Consider the following 19,965-nt stretch of genomic DNA (forward strand, 5'->3'; position numbering starts at 1 on the left):
ACACTGCTCTGGTCCTGAGAAATATGCCGCCTCCTCCCCACGCACCTTTGTGCGCTACATAGACTCAGCCATACTTCCCTGAGGACACAGTCAAGCGCTCCAACACCTAAAAACACACATCTACCAATCCGTGTACATTCCTGATTTGAGCTGCAAAGATAAACACAGGGAGGCGTCCACAGCCCAGGGCAGCCCAGGCTGCCTTTTCACACATTCCAGTCTCCTCTCCTCCCTGGAGCTCCCCATTTCCAGGGAGCAAGTGGGGCACAGATGGGGGTGGGGGGAGATATGAGACCTGGGTGGTTACCATGGCAACAGAGCCTAGCAACAGCTGAGAGGCTGATGTGTTCTGTGGGCTTTTGCAGGGCTGTTACCAGAGGCAAACCTAGAATTGAGAGCTCAGAGGTGACTGATCCCAGCTGGGCAGACTGGGTTCCCTCCCCAAAAACACACCCCTTGATTCCACCCCCATACCCTATCAGAGAACGCACAGCGGGGAAAGCTGATGAGTGTTAACCACAGAACTTCCAATGCTGCACACCTTTTGGGGGCCAACCGTGGGTGGGGGCAGTTAGGGAGCCTGGCTGAAAATAAACCAAGCAAGGCAGCCTCTTTCCCCTTGCTCCATTTTTCTCTTCTTTCATCCTTCACCCTCCATCTGTCTTATCAGTTCTCTCTTCCTTTTCTTGTTTGCTCCACTGCCCGTCCTTCTGTGGAATTTGCCCTTTTCTTCTGCCTTCTTTCACATGGTCTCTCTTGACCTTCACTGGCAAGTAACAGGCAAGCCACTCTTCCAGTTTCTCTTGCACTGGCTGCTCTTGCTCTGGACTGCTTCCTTAGTTTCTCTTCCTTCCATCTAGTCCTCAGGTGGAGTCCCTGAACCCAACTCCAGGTCAGAGCAGCACAGGGCACACTGAGTCTGGAGGGGCTCCTCTGCTCATCCTTCTCTTTCTCCCTCTTGGCTGCCCGTCACCTCACCTCCCGTCCATTCTGCAGGGCTCATAAGGCAGAACCAGGAGACTCAGGTATCTTGCAAAGGCTTTATTTGAAAATTTTGAAACTTACATCCCACAAGAATTCAGAGATTATCACCACAAGAAGAGATAATACAAAAATATATATCACAGCATAGGAGCCAGGTAAGAGAGGAATAAGGAAAGAAGGTGGAAAAAATTATGAGAAGTAGGGACAAACCTGGGGTCAGAGTGGGGGGCAAAAGGAGTGAGTGGAAGAACAAAGGAGGGAGGGAGGGAGGGAGAGATGTTAGGGAGCCCAGGAAGGGGGGGGCAGATTGGGAGGTAAAGCTCCCAATGGCCTTGAACCAACTGCCTGCAGTCCTTGCCAACCTCAGTGGAATCAGGAGGCACTGAGGGAGGCTGGGAAGAGGAAGACTGGCTCAGGGGGCTTTGAATTCCAGAGAGTGACACACACACACAGACAGCCAGGACAGATAAGACAAAAGGGACTTAGGAGGAAGGGAAGGGCAAATGGGAGCCCCTTTCTCATGTAGTGCAGCAGGTGACTCCCCAAAACCCATCTCCCAGACAACAGAATTTAGCAGTGGGGTGGGAAAAAGTGTGGGGCCTCACTACCTCCTTTCTTGTGGGGGAGCCCTCTGGGTAATGAGAGCGCCCATGGAGTGGGGTGATGAGGACAGTGAAGAACATGACACGGAGCAGGATGGGATCGAGACAGATGGGGGCACGAGGAGCTCCAGCTCACCTCCCACCAACCTCTGGGCAGCATGCAGGAGCCACAGAAACTGGGTCAGTGGGTGTCCATGAGATGGAGTGTGGACACGACTGCAACATCACAGCGTGGAGCCAGGACATACACGTGAGAGGAAATGCTGAAGTCGCCCACCGACCACTGAGTGACTGAGATGAACGTGGACTGCAGGGAGAGGAGAGTGTGAAAAACATGAAACAAAAGGAAGAATGTGAGGGGTCAGCAGAGGAGAGAGGTGGGTAGGGAGCAGGTGCAGAAGACTGGCTGCACAACAGCATGAGTGTGTGCAATGGCCCATGAGGGTGGAAGTGAGTGTGCAAGGCTTTCATGTGAGTGTGCAAGGGCAGGCATGGGGGACCAAAAACCACAAATATGGGAGGTCCCCACCTAAAGGAGGGTGAGCAGGTAGGACTGACTGTGGGGCCAGTGAGTGTTCCAGGGTGGAGGGCAAGGGCAGGGGCCAGGAGCACCTGCGGCCCAGGTCCCACAGCTGCCCCACCCTCAGTGGGGGCGGTGGCTATGCCGGCCCCTCGGCCTCCTGCTTGGTGGTACCCCAACATTGGTGGGCATCACAGATTCACCAGGGGAATCCTGAGAGGAAGAGGGAAAGGGTACAGTCAGGAAACAAGGGGTAAGTCAGAATCAAGAGGGGAATCCAAGACAAAGGGAATCAAGGTTAAGAGGGCAGAGCTGGAGTTAAATGGCAGCATGAGAATAGGACACAGATCCACAGAGAGGGGAGAGGGAAGGGTCGCCCCAGAAAGGAGAGGTCCAGACTCCTTGGGAGGGCCAGGAGCCAGGCTGGGAAGGAAAGCCACAGGCTCTGGGAGGGCCAGGCCTACCTCCTTCCCACCCGCCCGGGAAGGAGTACCCCAACCACAGTTCCAGAGACCTAAAGGGCCTCCCCTCCTCACCCTCCCATCTTTTTGCCCTGGCCCTCACCGGTTCAACTGGAAGGCTGGAGCCCCCTTGGGCTGGGGCATCCCAGGCCTGGGTCCCCCTCTGGGCTCCTCATGGTCAGGGGTGGGGGTGGGTGAGTCCCCGAAGGCCCCCAGCACAGTGACCCCGGCTGGGGACAGGTCTGTCAGTGGCTGCTGGCTCTCCTCCTGCCTCAGGGCACCTTGCTGTCCTGAGGGCCTGCGCCGCTTCTGGCTGCGGTCCCAGCTGGTGCACCATAAGGGAAGAGGTTCTTTCATGAATTTAGGAAGCCCCCGTCCTGTACCTGCAGGGCTGGTCACCCCCAGCCCCCCTCAGGCACCTCTAACACCCTACAGCAGAGAAACTGGCCTCTAAGACCATGTGTCCATAAAACCACCTCTCCTGCCCTGTCTCCCTGGGGCTCTGGGATCTAAACCATCCTCCCAACCTGCTCCAGATCCACAGAATAGTACTTCCTCCCCACCAACAGGGAGGGCCCTCCGGAATGGCCTTCTACCCCATGCATATCCAGAAGAACCATGTCTCTCCTCAGCATGTGCCTTGGCAGGTTTAGTTCTAGTTCAAAGTCAGCTAATGACCTGGACACTTTTGTCTAACGACTCTCTTAGTAGAGTGTGAAGAACTGAGTGACCCATTATTAAATGCACGCAGAGAAAGCTCCAGATTTGCTCCCTCCTTCCCAGGCAGCCCTAAGGAGGGGCTCTACAGACTGGGTCAGTTTTCTGTCTTCCTTCTCTGGAAGAAATGGGGACAAGGGATAACCACCAAAGCCCCTAGCGCACATAAATAATCCCCCACCTCTCCCATTATCCTTTTATTTCCCTGGGAGAAGGGATCTGCCCTGGTTTCCCATTGTCTGCCCCAACCCAAATCCTTAACTACCTTTCCCCAAGGTCTTGATTTAATCAACCACTTCCTATCCCACCCCCAGCAAAATTGATGCTCTTGCTCCTTCCCTCCTTCCAGCCAAACATTCAGCCCTTATCGGCCAGCACCCTCCTCGCCCCAGCTTACCAGAACTTGAAGATGATGCCAGTGGCCACAAGAACGATGATGATAGAGATGGTAATTGTGACATAGAGCTGGGGGTCCACACCTGGTTGGGGTGGGAAGAAAGTTTCAGGGAGGCTCAAGGTGGGAGGAGCCAGGAGGCAGTGGGAATGGAGCTGGGTTGCGGGTTCAGTAAGCTCGAGGAGGGCTTTCAATGGGAATCCATATTGCCCAGCTCTTTCTAAAGCACCCCCTTTATTCTGTCATCAGCTTTACCCAGAATTTTTAGCTCCTTTCCTCCCAAATCCTTCTCCACTTTCTCAAACCTGGATACATGTGATGAGGAGGCAGCTGCAAGGTCAGAGAGAACCTGCTTTTGTAAAGAAACCAGGGGGTGGAAACATCCATATCTGCCCCGGCATCACCCCCAAACTTCTGGCCCTGTCCCTGTACTCCAGGAACTGGGCTGTCACCCTGCGTTCCTGTTACCCATGGTGTTCCTCTGCATGGACTACTGTTTTCCAAGTTCGGTTCAAATGTCAGTTCTTGGAAAGTGTCCTGAGCCCCAGGCAGAAGAAGTCTCTTCCCTCTTTTCTTAAAAACATGCTGTACATGCCTCTACTAGTGCACTTATTACATTGACATCCCCAAGTATTTATGCATCTGTCTTCTCCTATGGACCTGAGCTTGGGGGCTCAGAGGCATCTTCACCCCTGCCTCCCGTGCCAGTACATTTGTGGAAGGAGCTTACAGACAAGGCCTCTCTTGCTGCCCTTTGGGTCTTTGACCAGCCTCCCCCACCCTCATATCCGTACCAGCCTCTCCCATTCCCACTCACCTTCCCCACGGCCCCCGAATAAGAATGGCCGCAGGGTGGCAGGTGACTCTCTAAGGATGAGCCCATCTCCATCACCCCGCATGGAGTCTGAATTGGGGTGTGGGGTAGCCAGCCCATGGGGGGCTGCAAAACCATAGTCCAGGGGCAGAAATCCAGGATTGGCAGAGTTGGGGTCCCCTCCGTCCTCTCGAGAAACTGTAGGGCCCCACACGATAGCCCAGGGGTACTGGGATGAGGGCGGCCCCTCTTCAAAGCCTGATGGGGTGGCTGGGGGAGCTGTGCCCAGCAGGACTTGCCGCCTAGATCTTGGGACTCGAGGGGATCGGCTTGGTGGCGGTGCCCGCTCCCACACACACACATGGCGTGGGGCAGAGGGGCCTCCTCGGGCACATGGGGGACGTGCTGGGGCTGGTGGGGTTCGAGGGGAGGAGGAGCCTTGAGCAGGCGGTGGGAGGGGCAGCAACAGCAGTGGCCAGAGAGGGAGGAGGTGGGACAGCAGCAGTGCAGGCCTGCAAAAAGGGAGAAAAAGAGGGTGAGACAGAAACCCGTCTTGGGCCTATATGTGGGGAGGACAGGCTCGTACCAGAGATCCCCAGCTGCCTCTCTCCAGGTCTCTCTGCAAAAGCAGGTGGGCCTTGGGAAGACAGCCTCAGTTTCTGTCTTCCTAGTGTCTAGCTCTTAGGATGGTGGGCCCTTGGTGGGCCTAGGGAGGAAAGGGCCAAGGCCCCAGGGAAAGTGGCTTCCAAGCTCCCGCTGCTGTGCCCAACTTACCACATCCTGGACTCCATGTTCAAGATCTTCCTCAGCTGTGACCCAGATTTCCAGCCTTTACTGGGAGAGAGAAGGGGTTGTCACATCCCTACCCTCCCTGCCCTGGGTACTTTCCCAGCTCATTCATCACCAATTCTACCACCATCTCCCCTCCCAGGCTGCTGGCTGCCAGCTATGCTGCTGCCACCCAGGATTCACTGCTGCTGAGCATCCTCTGGGGGGAAAACTCCCAGAGTGGCTCCCTGTCTAGACCCCAGCCCCTCTCTACCACTCCCCAGGTCACTGTTACCTCCGCACCCCAGGGTCTACTCTCACTTCTCAGGCTTCCTTCTCACTTCCTGCCCACAGCTCCAAGCTTTTCTTGAATCTTAATTTAGAGCAAAGAACCTTGTGATTCCTTGTGTACCTACCGCTAGGGAGGGAATCTGAGAGTGGGGGAGGGAAGAGGAAGTCAATCCGAGTGAGTCTGTGAATGTGTGTGTGGTGTGTGCGCAATGGAAGCATCCCAGTCTGCCCACCCCACTCGTAGTCCCAGGCATTTCCCTTATGATTGGCCCCAGGAATCTGCATCTTTAGAAGGGGAAGAGGAGATGGAGGGTTGGAAGGAAAGAGACAGAGAAAGAGAGAGATGAGTGGGAGAATATAATTTTTGCTCAATGTTTTTAATAAAGATTTTATTTATTTACTTTTAGAGAGAGAGAAAGAGAGGGAGAGAAACATCAGTGTGTAAGAGATCACATGCTCCCAACTGGGGACCTGGTCTATAACCAAGCATGTACCCTAACTGGGAATCAAATTGGTGACCTTTTGGTCCATAGGCCAGCACTCAATCTACTGAGCTACACCAGGAAGGGCTAATTTTTACTCAATGTTTAATCATCCGAAAGCATAGGTACCCTCTGAAGGGAGACAGAAATAGGGGGAGACCACCTCCTTAAGTGCAGATCTCCTGGGTAAAGAATCCTGGGAGAATCAGGATGGTTGGTTCTGAAGGAGGAAGGACATGTTTTCAGGGATGAGGGTTCTGGGTGGGGGGCAGTCTCCCCAGAGTGAATGAGGATATGACACCCTGCGTCCTCTGGATTCGAGGTCTAAATCTGTAAATACTCTCAGAGAATAACGGGAATATGATTGTAAAGTCTGAGGAAGGAAATGGGGAAGTGGGCAGTGGGCACAGATGTGAAGGGTTCATGAAGGACCCAGAAAGCAAAGGTGGGTTGGGAGTGAAAAGGGAGAAGGGTGAAGAGGAAGCCGGTACAGGGCACAGGGGGAGGGGCAGGAGTCAGTCCCCAAAGAGAACAAACGGGATGGTACAGAAGACTGGGAGCGTGGAGGATGCTGAAGGGAGAACAGGATGAATTAAAAAGGTCAGGGAGGAAAAGAGAGGGTGAAGGGGGTCACGGGAACAGGGGAAGAAGGGGGAAGGGCAGGAGAGGAAAGAAAAGGTCCAGGCAGGAAGGGAAGATGAGACGGGGAAGGGAGAAAAAGGTGGAGAAGAGCAGGGTTGAGGAGAAAGGAAATGGGAAAGGAAGGCGCATAATACCGTGGACAACACGAGAAGAGGAAGGGATGGGACTGAAGACTGGAACAGCAAAGATGGAGGAGTTGGAAATTGTTTCTTTTGATGTAAAGGGATGTGGAGCTACGGGAGGAGATAGGGATGGGGCACGGTGGGAAGAAGGGAGAGAGGGATGGGAAGGGAACGAAGCTGGAGGGAGGGAGTGTGGGAGCGAAGCAGTGAAGCGGAGAAGGGCTCACAGGGACATCTGTGGCCAGTTGACTCTGGGACCCACTTGCCTCTCCGCCTTGTGCATCACCCCTTCCCCCTGACATCAACTCCAGTCTCTGGACCCCAACCCCCTTTTGCTACCCCTTCCGGGAAGCCCGCAGTCCCCAGGCTGGCGCGCCACCCCCTCCCTCTCCTCTCGCCTCACGGACCTGTTGTGCGCAGGAAACAAGAGGGGGGTGGGGTGGGAACCTTGGGGTGGGGGATCCCGGCCCCATCTCCAGCGTTGCCCCAGCCCACCCTTCTCACGGGCTCGTGCTTCCCGCACGGGGCTGGGAAGCAGCGAGAGTGGGGGAGAAGACGAGGACCAGGAGGTCGGCGAAGGGATTCGGAGGGTGGGAGCACCCGAAGCAGACAGGGAGCCCAAAGCGGGAGGATGCCAGGAGCCTAAGCCTAAGGCAGGACGGAGGCAGCCGCGGGGACGGTGACCCACTGCGCTAGAAGGGCAGGATGGAGCTGGGAACGGAGGAGGGATGGAGAGCACAGCAGGGAAGGAGCACTTCTGGGCTGGAGGCTGGAGCTCGGGTGAGGGACCGCGCGGGGAGAGGTGGGGGCGAAAGGCTCGGAGGCGAAAGACTCGGAGTCCGGAAGGGCAGGGCCGGGCCCCTTCGGGTGGGGGCGTGGGGGTCCCCTTCACTCACCTGCAAGCCTGGCGCGGCGGCGCGGCAGCTGTGGGTGCTCACGGATGAGCGGGGCTGGGGGGTCGCGGGGGCAGGTGGGGCACGGGGCATGGTCAGGGGGGTTGGCCGGCAGCGAGGTGCTGGAGAGGGTGGGGGGCGGGCGCCTGGGGCGCGGGGCGGCGGCGGCGGTGGCAGCGGCGGGAGATGCTCCGCTCGGCTCGACTCGGCTCTGCTCGGCTCGCGCTGCGCTCGGCTCGGTGGGGCTCGGTGGGGCTCGGTGGGGCTCGGCGCGGCACCTCCAAGCGCTCGGTCTCCGCCTCTCCCCCTCCCGCCGGTAGGCCACAAGGTTTAACCCTCCGGCTGCCGCATCACGGGAGGCAGGCTCAGCTGTGTCCCAGGGTGGAAGGTTGGAGAGGGCGGCGGAGGGTGAGCGACCGTCTGATTCCCCGCGTTTTGATGGCGGGCTTCTCCACCCTGTCACCCCAACACCATGGTTACCTTAGGTAGTTTCTGAGATTCTGTGTCTCCAACTCTGCTTCATTCCTGGTGGAGAGTGAGGAGTGGGAGCAAGGTGGGGGTGGCAGCGAAGACCTCGCACCATCCTTGGATTATCCCAGTAACTGGATCCCCCGATTCTACTCTGACCCTGCTACAATGCATTGTCTCCAAAGCAACCTGATTATCTTTAAAATAAGTAGTTCAAGTCACATCACTCAGTTTATCTAGCACTCAGGTATCCAGACTACTGTGACTTACAAGGCCCTACATGACCGAGCCCCTGGGTAACTCTCTGATTTCTTTTCCTAACACTTATGCCCCAGCTACACTCTACCTGGTCTGTCTTTCCAGAGCTGGAGGTGCTTAACCGGCCACAAGGTCTTTGCACTTGATATTCCCTGTGCCTGGACCATTTTTACCCCTGGCTTTTACCAATGACTCACTCTTTTCATTAATATTTCACTCACATCCAATGTCACCTTTTACGAGGCCTTGTCTAACCTCTCTATCAAAAGTAGCTTCCCCTACCCCATGCTCACCCCATCCCGCCCCGGTCATCTCTGTCACAGCCTGGTTTTATTTGGGTTGTACTTCTAGGGCACCCACCGTACTCTCCTTGTTTCCTTCCAACCTCACTAGCTTTTCCTTCTCAGTCTTTTCTGCTCGACCTCTAAATGTTTGAGCTTCTGAGAACTTAGTCCTTGGCCCTCGTCTTCCACATTCTCTGTCCAGTGACGTCATCCAGTCCCAGGGCTTGAACACTATGTAAGTGTCAGAGAGTCCTAAATTTATATGCCGAGCTCCAGACTCATTTATCCAACAGCCTACTTGACATCGCCACTTGGATGCCTAATGGCCATGCAAAGCTAATGCAGTTGAAATGCATGTCTTGAGTTCTCTCCTGGCCAATTCGTTTCTCTCCCAGTATTCCCCACCCCACTTGTTCAGGGTAAAAACCTAGGAAATGTCCTTCTTCCCTTTCCCTTTTCTTACTAATTCCCACCCTGTATCTGCTTCACCAGCAAGTCCCATGAGCTCTGCATCTCAAATATATCCTGAATCCATCCACTTCTCTCCAGCTATGTTGCTCACATCCTCTCCAGACGAGACGATGGCTGGAATAGTGCAGTAGCTTCCCAGTCGTTCCCTCGAACCTGCCCTTGCCCTTTACAAACTTGTCTTCAGAATGCTCTTCCCTGCTTAAAATGTTTGAGTGCCTTTTCATTGTTCTTGGAATAAATCTGAACTCCTTGTTGGGAGAGGCCTTTTAGCTTGTATTCTTCCTCAATGTTCAAACAATGTTCCTGCCAATTGGATTGCTTGCTGTTCTAGAACACCCAAAATCATTCTCTTAGCACCCCTGCACTTTTGATTCCCTATTTCTAGAAGCTTTTGTGCCCCCTTCAGTCTCACTTTTACTAGATTGGCTCCTTCCTTCTCTCTAAACCACCCACTCTATTTCATCAATATGTTTTATTCTTTCCAACTCTTCTCACTCTCTGAAATGATCTCGTATTTGTTTACTGTTTACTGTCTGTCCCCCCACCCCACGTATACTAGAAGCAAAGATCTCATTTGTTTTTGTTCCCCTGTAATCTACTTCAGGACTTAGCATATATATGCTCAGTATTCATTGCTTAGTGAGCTTCACCTGGGACCCCTACCCACTGGAACTCTTCATTCTGTCCTCTGCCCTCCACCTGCCTTTCCTCTGTCTTCCTGGCCTCCCTGCTCTCTGCCCTGTGATCTGTGCACAGTGCTTCTGTGGCTGAGTCTGCTCACATCCACACCCCTCCAGTCGCCCTTCATCCCCTGCACTATTACTATCATTAGCCTTGCACTCCCGCCTCCCGGAAGGAAGCCTGCTGTTCTGATCAGCATCTGCAGTGGCTGCCCCCTACTTGTCTGTCCCTGACAGTCCTTCATTCTGAGGTCAGAACAGCAGGGAGTGAGCCATCCTCGTGTCTCCCAGTGGGAAACAGTGCACGTTGGATGTGAACTGGGCCGTGTGAGGCAGGGTGCACAAATCCCACCAAATCCTGGGCCTCAGTGAGTCTCAGTGCACCCTGAGGATGTGCAGGAAGAGGACTCATTATGTGACGGGCGTGGGTCATTTACTATCAGCGTAAGTGTCTTTTACACTGAGACCTTTGAGCCATTATCAATTATTTCTAGTATTTTTATTCATTCGTTCATTCAACACCTACTACATGCTGGGTACTAAACCAGGGCCTGGGGATACAGTGGAGAGCAAGGACAAAGCCATCCTGGTCTCCTGCGATTTAGACTCTAGTGAGGGAGACAATGAAATACAGTGATACATGAGTCTTTAGATAATTTGAGGACCTTCCCGCACTCCACGGTCCATAAATCCCCTGGGCCTGGCTCTGTGGTCTCTATCATCCATTATCTCTGGGCTCACTGAGGGGTGCCAGTCTTTGTCAGGGTAGACTTCTGTCTGCTTCCTGTCCTCTGATGTCCAGTGTCCTTCTGAACTCTTCTCACTCTCAGCTGATGATCTTGCTTTCTGCTTTTCTGAGAAAATAGAAGCAGACAGGATAGAACTTCCCACTTCCACCACCACGTCTCATCTGCACCACTCCTTCTAGGGGGAGATCCCAGGCCTTTTGAATCACCAGCGGCTTCACTCCAGGGACTGTCCCTCTCCCGCAGCATCGCTCCTCTCTGCTTGATGACTCCCAGCAGCCTGTTAAGCACGCTGTAATTTCTCACAGCTTAAAAAAAAGCCCTTCTCAGCTCCAGGTCCCCCTCCAGCCTCTGCCCTTCTCTGTTTACCTTCACAGGAAAACATCTCAGATGATGGTCTCCATTCACCACCTCTTCCACTTCTCCTCCCATTTCTTCTCTTTCTCTTTTATTAACTTAAACTATTTAATTTTTGTAATTCATTACATGAATGGGTAATACATTCACATGTGCAAAAAACAGTTTTCAATATTAAAATGTACAGAGTCCGGCAGAAGTAACACCTGCTTGAGTGTGGTTGGTAGGGTATAGTATGGATGTAATAATTTATAGTTTTAACTTGAACATTTCACCTAAAATATCATATGGTGTGCTTGAGTGTGCTATTGATATGTTACACAATCACATGCTCGTGATTTTGTAATAAAAATTTTTGTAATAAAGTAGGGGCGTTATTTGTGCCAGACCCTGGGTATAATGAAAGTTCCCATTCTCACCACCGCCCACCATCTTTCCTATCCCTGCACTCAGCATGACCGACTTCGGTGTATTCTTCCAGAGTTTCTTTATACATACACAAGCAAATAGAAATATACATTCTTTTTTTCCTTATCCTCACCCGAGGACATATTTTCATTGCTTTTTATTTTTTTAAATATCTTTTATTGATTATGCTATTACAGTTGTCCCATTTTTTCCCTCACCTTTATCTCTCCTCTGGCCTGCACCCTTCCACCAGCAATCCACCTCCCCTCAGTTCATGTCCATGGGTTGTATATATAAGTTCTTTGGCTTCTCCATTTCCTGTAATAGTCTTAACTTCCCTGTCTATTTTGTACCTACCACTTTTGCTTCTTATTCCCTGTACCTTTTCCCCCATTCTCCTCCTTCCTCCTCCCCACTGATAACCCTCCATGTGATCTCTATTTCTGTGCTTCTGTTCCTGTTCTAGTTGTTTGATTGGTTTGGTTTTTGGGGGTTTTTTTAGGTTCAGTTGTTGATAGTTGTGAGTTTGTTGTTATTTTACTGTTCCTATTTTTGATCATCTTCTTTTTCTTAGATAAAAATCTCTTTAACATTTTATATAATAAGGACTTGGTGATGATGAACTCCTTGAACTTGACCTTATCTGGGAATTACTTTATCTGCCCTTTCATTCTAAATGATAGCTTTACTGGATAGAGTCATCTTGGATGTAGGTCCTTGCCTTTCATTACTTCAAATACTTCTTTCCAGCCTCTTCTTGCCTGAAAGTTTTCTTTTGAGAAATCAGCTGATAATCTTATGGGAACTCCTTTGTAGGTAACTGTCTCCTTTTCTCTTGCTGCTTTTAAGATTCTCTCCTTATTTTGAATCTTGTATCATGTAATTATGATGTGCCTTGGTGTGTGCTTCCTTGGGTCCACCTTCTTTGGGATTCTCTGAGCTTCCTGGACTTCCTGGAAGTCTATTTCCTTTGCCAGATTGGGGAAGTTCTTCTTCATAATTTTTTCAAATAAGTTTTCAATTTCTTGTTCTTCCTCTTCTCCTCTGGCACCCCTATGATTTGGATGTTGGAATGTTTAAAGTTGTCCTGGAGATTGCTAAGCCTCTTCTCACTTTTTGAAATCTTATTTCTTTGTTCTGTTCTGGTTGAATGTCTATTTCTTCCTTCTGCTCCAAATTATTGGTTTAAGCCCTGGTTTCCTTCCCTTCACTATTGGTTCCCTGTATATTTTTCTTTATTTCGCTTTGTATAGCCCTCAGTTTTTCCTCTATTTTGTGACTATACTAAACCGTTTTTGTGACCATCCTGATTACCAGTGTTTTGTACGGTGCATCTGATAGGTTGTCTATCTCTTCATTGCTTAGTTTTATTTTTGGAGCTTTGATCTGTTCTTTAAAATATGACTTATTTGGGTCATATTTTTTGTCTTGGAGCACCTGTAACGTTGTAAGGGGCAGAGCCTTAGGAATTTGCCATGGCAGGGCAACCCATGTCACTGCATTGTGGCACTGTATGTAGGAGAGGGATCCAAGAGGGAGCAATGCTGCTTGCTTGGCTTTCCACAGGCTTTCAGTCACTTCCCCCACTACCCACAAGCAAATTGGGCCCTTCTGGGGTTGACTCCCGGGTGCGTGGGCTTGTATACATTCCAGGACCCTGTGAGTCTCTCCAACAAACTATCCCGTGAGACTGGGAGTTTTTCCTGTCATTGCAGCCCCCACAGATTTTTACAGCCAGAGGTTTTAAGGCTTTATTTCCCCCCACTGAAGCCCTGGGTCACACAGTCTGTCTTTCTCCCCAATTGTTCTTCGCAGTTTATCTGCAGGCAAACGTGGGACCACCCAGTCTTCCAGATGCCACCTTGCCTCGAGTCGTCTCCACCCTGGCTGCCCATCTCCACCCCTCCTACCAATCTGAATGAATGTTTCTTCTTGAATTCCTTGGTTGTGAGACTTCCATACAGTTCGATTTTCTGGCAGTTCTGGTTAGTTTTTGTTTTAAATTTGTTGTTGTCCTTTTTTTGGTTGTGTGAGGAGGCAAAGTATATCTACCTATGCCTCCTTCTTGGCCAGAAGTCTCTGTATCATACAATGTTATTCCCTCAGGTATTTTATGTAAAAGTTGGCATATCATGTATACTGTTCTACATTTTTCTTTTTGATTTAACAATGTATTTTTGCTATCTTCCCATATCAATAAATACAGAGCTTATTCATTCTTTCACACAGCCTCATAATATTCTGACATAGGGATGTGCTCCCGAATCTCTCTTGAGCCCAAACTACCCTGCTGAAATTCCTTTTCTCAAGGCTACACGTGACTTTCATATTTCCAAGTCCAAAGGTCAATTGTCAGTGTCATTTTACTTGGTGATCAGAAGTCTTTGATACAGGTGATCATATCCCCTGCTAGAAACACTTTCTTAAAAAATATTTTATTTATTAACTTTTAGAGAGAGGGGAAGGGAGGGAGAAAGAGAGAGAGAAACATCAATGTGATCGATACATTGATTATCAGTTGCCTTTTGCATGCCCCAAACTGGGGACCATGTGCCCTGACCAGGAATCAAACTAGCAACCTTTTAGTTCACAGGCTGGTACTCCATCCACTGAACCACAACATCCAGAGCTAGAAACATTTTCTTACCAGACTTTTATCATGCTACCCACCCCTGAATTATGTCTTCTCACACTGGATCCTCCTCGTTTGCCAGTTCCTCTTCTGCCTGACTGCCGCATCCCAGCTCTCTTCTCTGTCTACAGTCATACCCCAAGGGATCTCATTCAATCTCTGGGCTTTAAATATTATTTTTACAGATGACTTCTAAATTTTGGTCTCTAGCCTAGACCCTTCCCTTATCCCAGACTTGCAAACCTGCCCCTCCCTTCACACTTCCTCTCTTGACAAATGGCATCTCAATTCTTCCCATTGATCAGGGAGGAAACCCTGAAGTCATCTTTTTTTTTTAATGTGTACATCTAGCTTTTATTTAACATTGATATCTTTAAATATATGTATACGAATATAATGTGTATTTATATTATATGTAAATATGATTTTACATATACAATTTGATGCACAAGATACTAATATATATGCTAGTTATAAAGTAGGAAATTAAAATGAGTATCTGTAAACCACCATCCAACCCAAGGACTAGAAGGTTACCAATAACTTGCAGCTACGTGGTCCCCAACCCACCATCCCCCTGACTCCTCTTCCTAGAATGACTACCTTCCCAATTTTTAAAATTACTCCATTGTGTTTTTTTTTAATCTTCACCCAAAGATATTTTTTCATTGCTTTAGTGAGAGGGGCAGGGGGAGAGAAACATCGATGTGAGAGAGAAACATCAATTGGTTGCCTCCCAGATGTGCCCACATCGGTGACTGTACATGAAAACTAGGTATGTGCCCTGATCAGAAATCGAACCTGCAACCTTTTGGTTATGGAGCAATGCTCCAACTGAGCCATACCAGCCAGAGCAAAATTATTCCACTGTTTGTATTTTATTTTTTTAAAAATTTGCCTTGGCTGGTGTGGCACCATGAATTGACTCCTGACCTGTGAACCACAGGGTCACTGGTTTGATTCCCAGTCAGAGCACATTCCTGGGTTGCAGGCCAGGTCCCCAGTGGGCTGTGCAAGGAGTCAACCACACACTGATGTTTCTCTCCCTGTCTTTCTCCTTCCCTTCCCGTCTGTGTATAAATAAATAAATAATTTTAAAAATTGTATTGTATTTTTCCTCCATTGTTTTTAAATATAGTTTTCTCACAAATGAATATAAGCTTAAACAATAAATATGTTGTTTAGTCCTGCTTATTTTCAATATAATAAAAACTATATTGTATTACATTATATAATATGCTATATAATATTATAGTAGCCCTTGGTACATGTTTGTTTTTTCACTCAATATACTATTGCCAAGATTTATCCATACTGTGGCAGGTAACTGGAATTCATACACTTTCATTGGAATATAATGTGCCACTGTGTGAATATATCATAATTTATCTATCCTGGTGATGGATTTATGATTTTTTGCTATTATAAACATTGTTGCTATGAATATTATTTTATTTGTCTCCTGTACATGTATGAGTTTTTCTAGAGTATATATGGAGGAGTGAGACTTTTAGGTTGTGGAATATAAGAATAAACACCTTGCCCAGGCTGGTGTGGCTCAGTGGATTGAGCACTAGCCTGTGAACCTAAAGGTTGCCAGTTTGATCCCCAGTCAGGACATATGACTGGGTCACTGGCCAAGTCCCCAGTTGGGGGCTTGGGAGAAGCAACCAATCAATATTTCTCTCCCTCTCTTTTTCCCTCCCTTCCCCCCTCTAGAAATAAATAAATAAAAACACCTTAAAATTTAAGGAAAGAATAAGCATCTTTTTATAAAGTATATGATTGCCTAACTACTATGCTGTACACCTGAAACTAATACAAAATGATATTGAATGAAATAAAGTTACCTTAGAGTCCTGGCTGGTGTGGCTCAGTGGGTTGAGTGCTGGCCTATGAACCAAAAGGTCACTGGTTCAATTTCCAGTCAGGGCACATGCCTGGGTTGTGGGCTGGGTCCCTGATTGTGGGCATGTGAGAGGCAATGGATTGATGTTTCTCTCACACATCTATGTTTCTCTCCCTTTCTTTCTCCCTCTCTTCCCCTCTCTTTAGAAATGAATAAATAAAATATTAAAAAAAGAAAAAAGAAAAAAATCATCTTTGAGAAAGAATACCAAGTTGTTTTTTCCAATGTACACTCCTACCAGCAATATTTGAGTTCCCATTGATTTATATTCTCTCCAACACTTGTATTTTTAGACTTCTTAATTTTTGCCAACCCCAAAGATGTATAATAGGATCTCATTTGGTTTTATTTGGCATATCTCTAATTACTAATGCAGTTGAGCATCTTTTCAAATGCTTATTAGGCTTTTGAATTTTCTCTTCTGGGAATGCCTGATTATTTGTGTTATTTGAGCTTTTCTTATTGATTCATAGGAGTTCTTTATATATTCTGGATACCAGTCTTTTGTCAGTTCTATGTACTGCAAATATTTTCTTTATTGTGGTATATTCGTGACCTGTCCTCTGCCTTTTTTTCATGATGTACAGATGCTCCTCGACTTACAATGGGGTTACATCCCAATAAACCCACTGTAAGTTGAAAATATTTAAGTCGAAAATGCATTTAATATATCTACCCTACTGAACATCATTGCTTAGCCTAGCCTAGTTTTAAATGTGCTCAGAACACTTCCATTAGCCTACAATTGGACAAATACCTTGGGTTTCATCTCAAGAATAATTGTCTTCCTCTTTTCACCAGAAGCAAGAGACACAGATGGGAATTTGGTACATATGATGGAGTGTGAAAACACAATATCCAAAAACACGGGCAACACAGTAAGTACACTGTGGAGTACTGGTTGTTTACCCTCATGATCACGGACTGCCTGGGAGCTGCGGCCCACTGCTGCTGCCACCCAGCATCATGACAAAGTGTTATACTGCATATTGCTAGCCATGGAAAAGATCATAACTCAAAGTAGAGTTTCCACTGAATGCATATCACCTTCACATTATCATAAAGTTGAAAAATCAAAAGTCGAACCATTGTAAGTTGGGGACCATCTGTATTTTGATTATCAGAAGTTCTTAATTTTAACAATTTTACTTATTCATTTTTCAGAGAGAGGGAAAGGGAGGGAGAAAGAGAGGAAAGCATCAATGTGAGAGAGAAACATTGATCAGTTGCCTATTGCAACACTGATTTTGTGACTGAGAATTGAATCAGCCACCCTTCACTGGTGATAGGTTGATGCCCAACCAACAGAGCCACCCCAGTCAGGGGTTCTTAATTCTAATGTAGGCATATTTACTCACACTGCAGTTTATGATTGTGCTTTTCATTTCTTGTGTAAAAGAATCACTCTCCCTAGCTGGTGTAGCTCAGTGGATTGAGTGCAGGCCTGTGAACCAGAGTATCATGGTTTGATTCCCAGTCAGGGCACATGCCTGGGTTGCAGGCCAGTTCCCAGCAGGGGACATACGAGAGGCAACCATACATTGATATTTCTCTCTCTCTCTCCTTCCCTTCCCCTCTGAAGATAAATAAATAAAATCTTTTAAAAAAATCACTCTCTACCCTCCTAGTCAGAAAAATATTTTCTTATACAGTCTTCAAAATATTTAAAATTTTTGGTCTTTATACTTAAGTCCTAAGTCTATCTTGAATTGATTTTTGTGTATGGTGTGTTATAAGGATCTATTTTTCATTTCAGCTTTTTTATTCTTTTTTTAAAATTTTATTGATTATGCCATTACTATTGTTCTGTTTCCCCCTTCATTCCTCTCCACCCTGTACCCTCCTCCCCCACCATTTCCCCCCTTTAGTTTATGACCATGTGTCTCCAGTTCTTTAGATTTTATATTTCCCATACTATTCTTGCCCTCCTCCCTATCTATTTTCTACCTACCATCTATGCTACTCATTTTTAATAAAGAAAATCAGTTTTCCCAGTCTCATTTATTAAAGTCCTTCCTTTCTGCCTGATCTGCCTTGCTAATTGCTTTATATCAAAGTTTCTTATATATATATGGATCCTTTTCTGTCAGCTTTAAAAATCCTGCACCAATAACACACTTTCTTAAATCCTATAGATTTAAAGTAAATCTAGTTATCTCCTGGAGCAAACATCACCTTGCCAGTATACTCTTCTTCAGGAGTATTTTGCCACTTCTTGGCCATTGCTCTACTTGAGAATCAACTTGTCAAGTTCAATAGGATTTTGGTTGGAGTTGCATTAAATCCAAAGTCCAACTCAAGACAAATTGACATCTTTTTTATATTGAAACTTCCTATCATGGATTTGGTATATATATCTTCATTTATTTAGGTCTTTAATGTCTTTCAATGAAGTTGTATAATACTCTGCATACAGATAATGTACATCTCCTGTTTTATTTCTTCATAGGTACTTTATTGCTTTTCTGTTAGGGTAAATGTTATTTTTTAAGATTACATTTCAAATTGTTTTTGCTAGTTTATATAAGTGCAGTTCATTTGCAATACTGATTTTGGAGCCAACCACCTTGATGAGCTCTCTCTTCTGTATAATAATTTATAGCAGGGGCATCCAACCTATGGCCTGCAGGCCACATGCAGCCCAACACAAATCATAAATTAAAGCATTATGAGAGGACTTCTGCCAAGATGGAGGCGTAGGTGGAAGCACTGTGCCTTCTCACACAACCAAGTTTAAAAACAACAAAGGTTTAGCAACAAAAACGCAGCCAAAACCAAAGAAAATTGAACTATATGGAAGTCTGACAACAACAAACCCTTCAGCCAAACTGGTAAGAGGGGCAGAGCCAGCAGCAGAGCGGGGTCGGGCAGGAAAGATCCACTGGACGAACCCGGGCTCGCAACCCAGGCACTCAGGCAGCTGTGGGCGGATCCCAGGTGTGGAGAAGCAGGCGGACCCACTGAGGACGCAAGGTGGTGGACCCACTGAGGGCTAACCGGGGTCACACATTCGAGCGCAGATTAACTGGTGGAGGAGCGAGCAGTGAGACAGACCGTGCAGGCCCCAGTGGCAGGAAGCGGCATAGGGGACCGCCATTGTCCCTCTCTGACCCTGCCCCCACATACAGCATTACAAACCAGCGACCTGGGTGGCCCCGCCCTGGTGAACACTTAAGGCTCCGCTCCTCATACGTAACAGGCACAAACAGATCAAAACATGGCTTAAGAACAACTCAGAGCCCCAGAGCCGATAAATCTAAGCGACAAAGAAATAGCCAAACTTTCAGATGCACAGTTCAAAACACTGGTGATCAGGATGCTCACAGAACTGGTTGATTTTAGTCACAAATTAGAGGAACATATGAAGGCTAAACTAATTGAAATGAATGGAAATGCACAGGAAACCAGTAGTAATGAAAAGGATACTGGGACTCAAATTAAAGGAGTGGACCAGAAGGAGGAGAAAAAAGTGACCAAACAGAAAAGAATGAAGAAACAAGAATTCAAAAAAAATGAGGAGAGGCTTAGAAACCTCCAGGACATCTTTAAACATTCCAACATCTGAATTATAGGGGTACCAGAAGGGGAAGAGGAACAGCCACGAGTGGAAAACTTATTTGAACAAATAACAAAGTTGAACTTCCCCAATCTGGCAAAGGAAATAGACTTCCAGGAAATCCAGGAAGCTCAGAGAGTCCCAAAGAATTTGGACCCAAGAAGGAACACACCAAGGCACATCATCATTACATTAGCCAAGATTAAAATGAAGAAGAGAATCCTAGAAGCAGCAAGAGATAAGGGGACAGTCACTTACAAAGCAGTTCCCATCAGACTGTCAGCAGATTTCTCAAAAGAGACCTTACAGGCAAGAAGGGGCTGGAAAGAGATATTCCAAGTCATGAAATCCAAAGACTTACAACCAAGATTGCTCTATCCAGCAAAGCTTTCATTTAGAATGGAAGGACAGATAAAGTGCTTCTCAGATAAGATCAAATTCAAGGAGTTCATCATCACCAAGCCCTTATTATATGAAATGTTAAAGGGACTTACCTAAGAAAAAGA

The 19,965-nt window shown here is 47.7% G+C and overlaps 1 protein-coding gene and 1 long non-coding RNA gene across 3 annotated transcripts; one reads left to right on the top strand and one right to left on the bottom strand.

Annotated features, from left to right (window-relative positions):
• Nucleotides 1–1,070: 1,070 nt before the first annotated feature.
• PIANP (PILR alpha associated neural protein) lies at nucleotides 1,071–7,800 on the bottom strand. 2 transcript variants are annotated; one of them, XM_037160072.2, is made up of 6 exons: nucleotides 7,694–7,800; nucleotides 5,267–5,326; nucleotides 4,496–5,004; nucleotides 3,682–3,763; nucleotides 2,671–2,892; nucleotides 1,071–1,893 (listed from the first exon to the last, which is right to left on the bottom strand). In XM_037160072.2, exons 2-6 carry the CDS (start codon nucleotides 5,281–5,283, stop codon nucleotides 1,719–1,721), a joined length of 1,005 nt encoding a protein of 334 aa, XP_037015967.1. In that variant the 5' UTR covers nucleotides 5,284–5,326; nucleotides 7,694–7,800; the 3' UTR covers nucleotides 1,071–1,718. The 2 variants fall into 2 exon arrangements, with proteins under 2 accessions (XP_037015967.1, XP_037015969.1); XM_037160074.2 differs by lacking the exon at nucleotides 1,071–1,893 and adding an exon at nucleotides 1,948–2,319.
• Nucleotides 1,875–3,998, top strand: LOC128626860 (uncharacterized). The gene is made up of 3 exons (XR_008390954.1): nucleotides 1,875–1,963; nucleotides 3,634–3,732; nucleotides 3,928–3,998. It is a non-coding gene; the product is annotated as an uncharacterized LOC128626860 (long non-coding RNA).
• Nucleotides 7,801–19,965: the final 12,165 nt, after the last annotated feature.

Source organism: Artibeus jamaicensis, unplaced genomic scaffold (assembly GCF_021234435.1).
Source record: "Artibeus jamaicensis isolate MK-2021 breed Jamaican fruit bat unplaced genomic scaffold, CSHL_Jam_final contig_233, whole genome shotgun sequence".
NCBI lineage: Eukaryota > Metazoa > Chordata > Mammalia > Chiroptera > Phyllostomidae > Artibeus > Artibeus jamaicensis.

What these genes read in the sequence shown, in the direction of transcription:
- PIANP (XM_037160072.2), bottom strand. An exon ending in ATTCGGGGGCCGTGGGGAAG is followed by an intron (nt 3,764 to 4,495) that starts GTGAGTGGGAAT and finishes CACCCCAACCAG; the next exon opens with GTGTGGACCCCCAGCTCTAT. An exon ending in GGCATCATCTTCAAGTTCTG is followed by an intron (nt 2,893 to 3,681) that starts GTAAGCTGGGGC and finishes ATGGTGCACCAG; the next exon opens with CTGGGACCGCAGCCAGAAGC.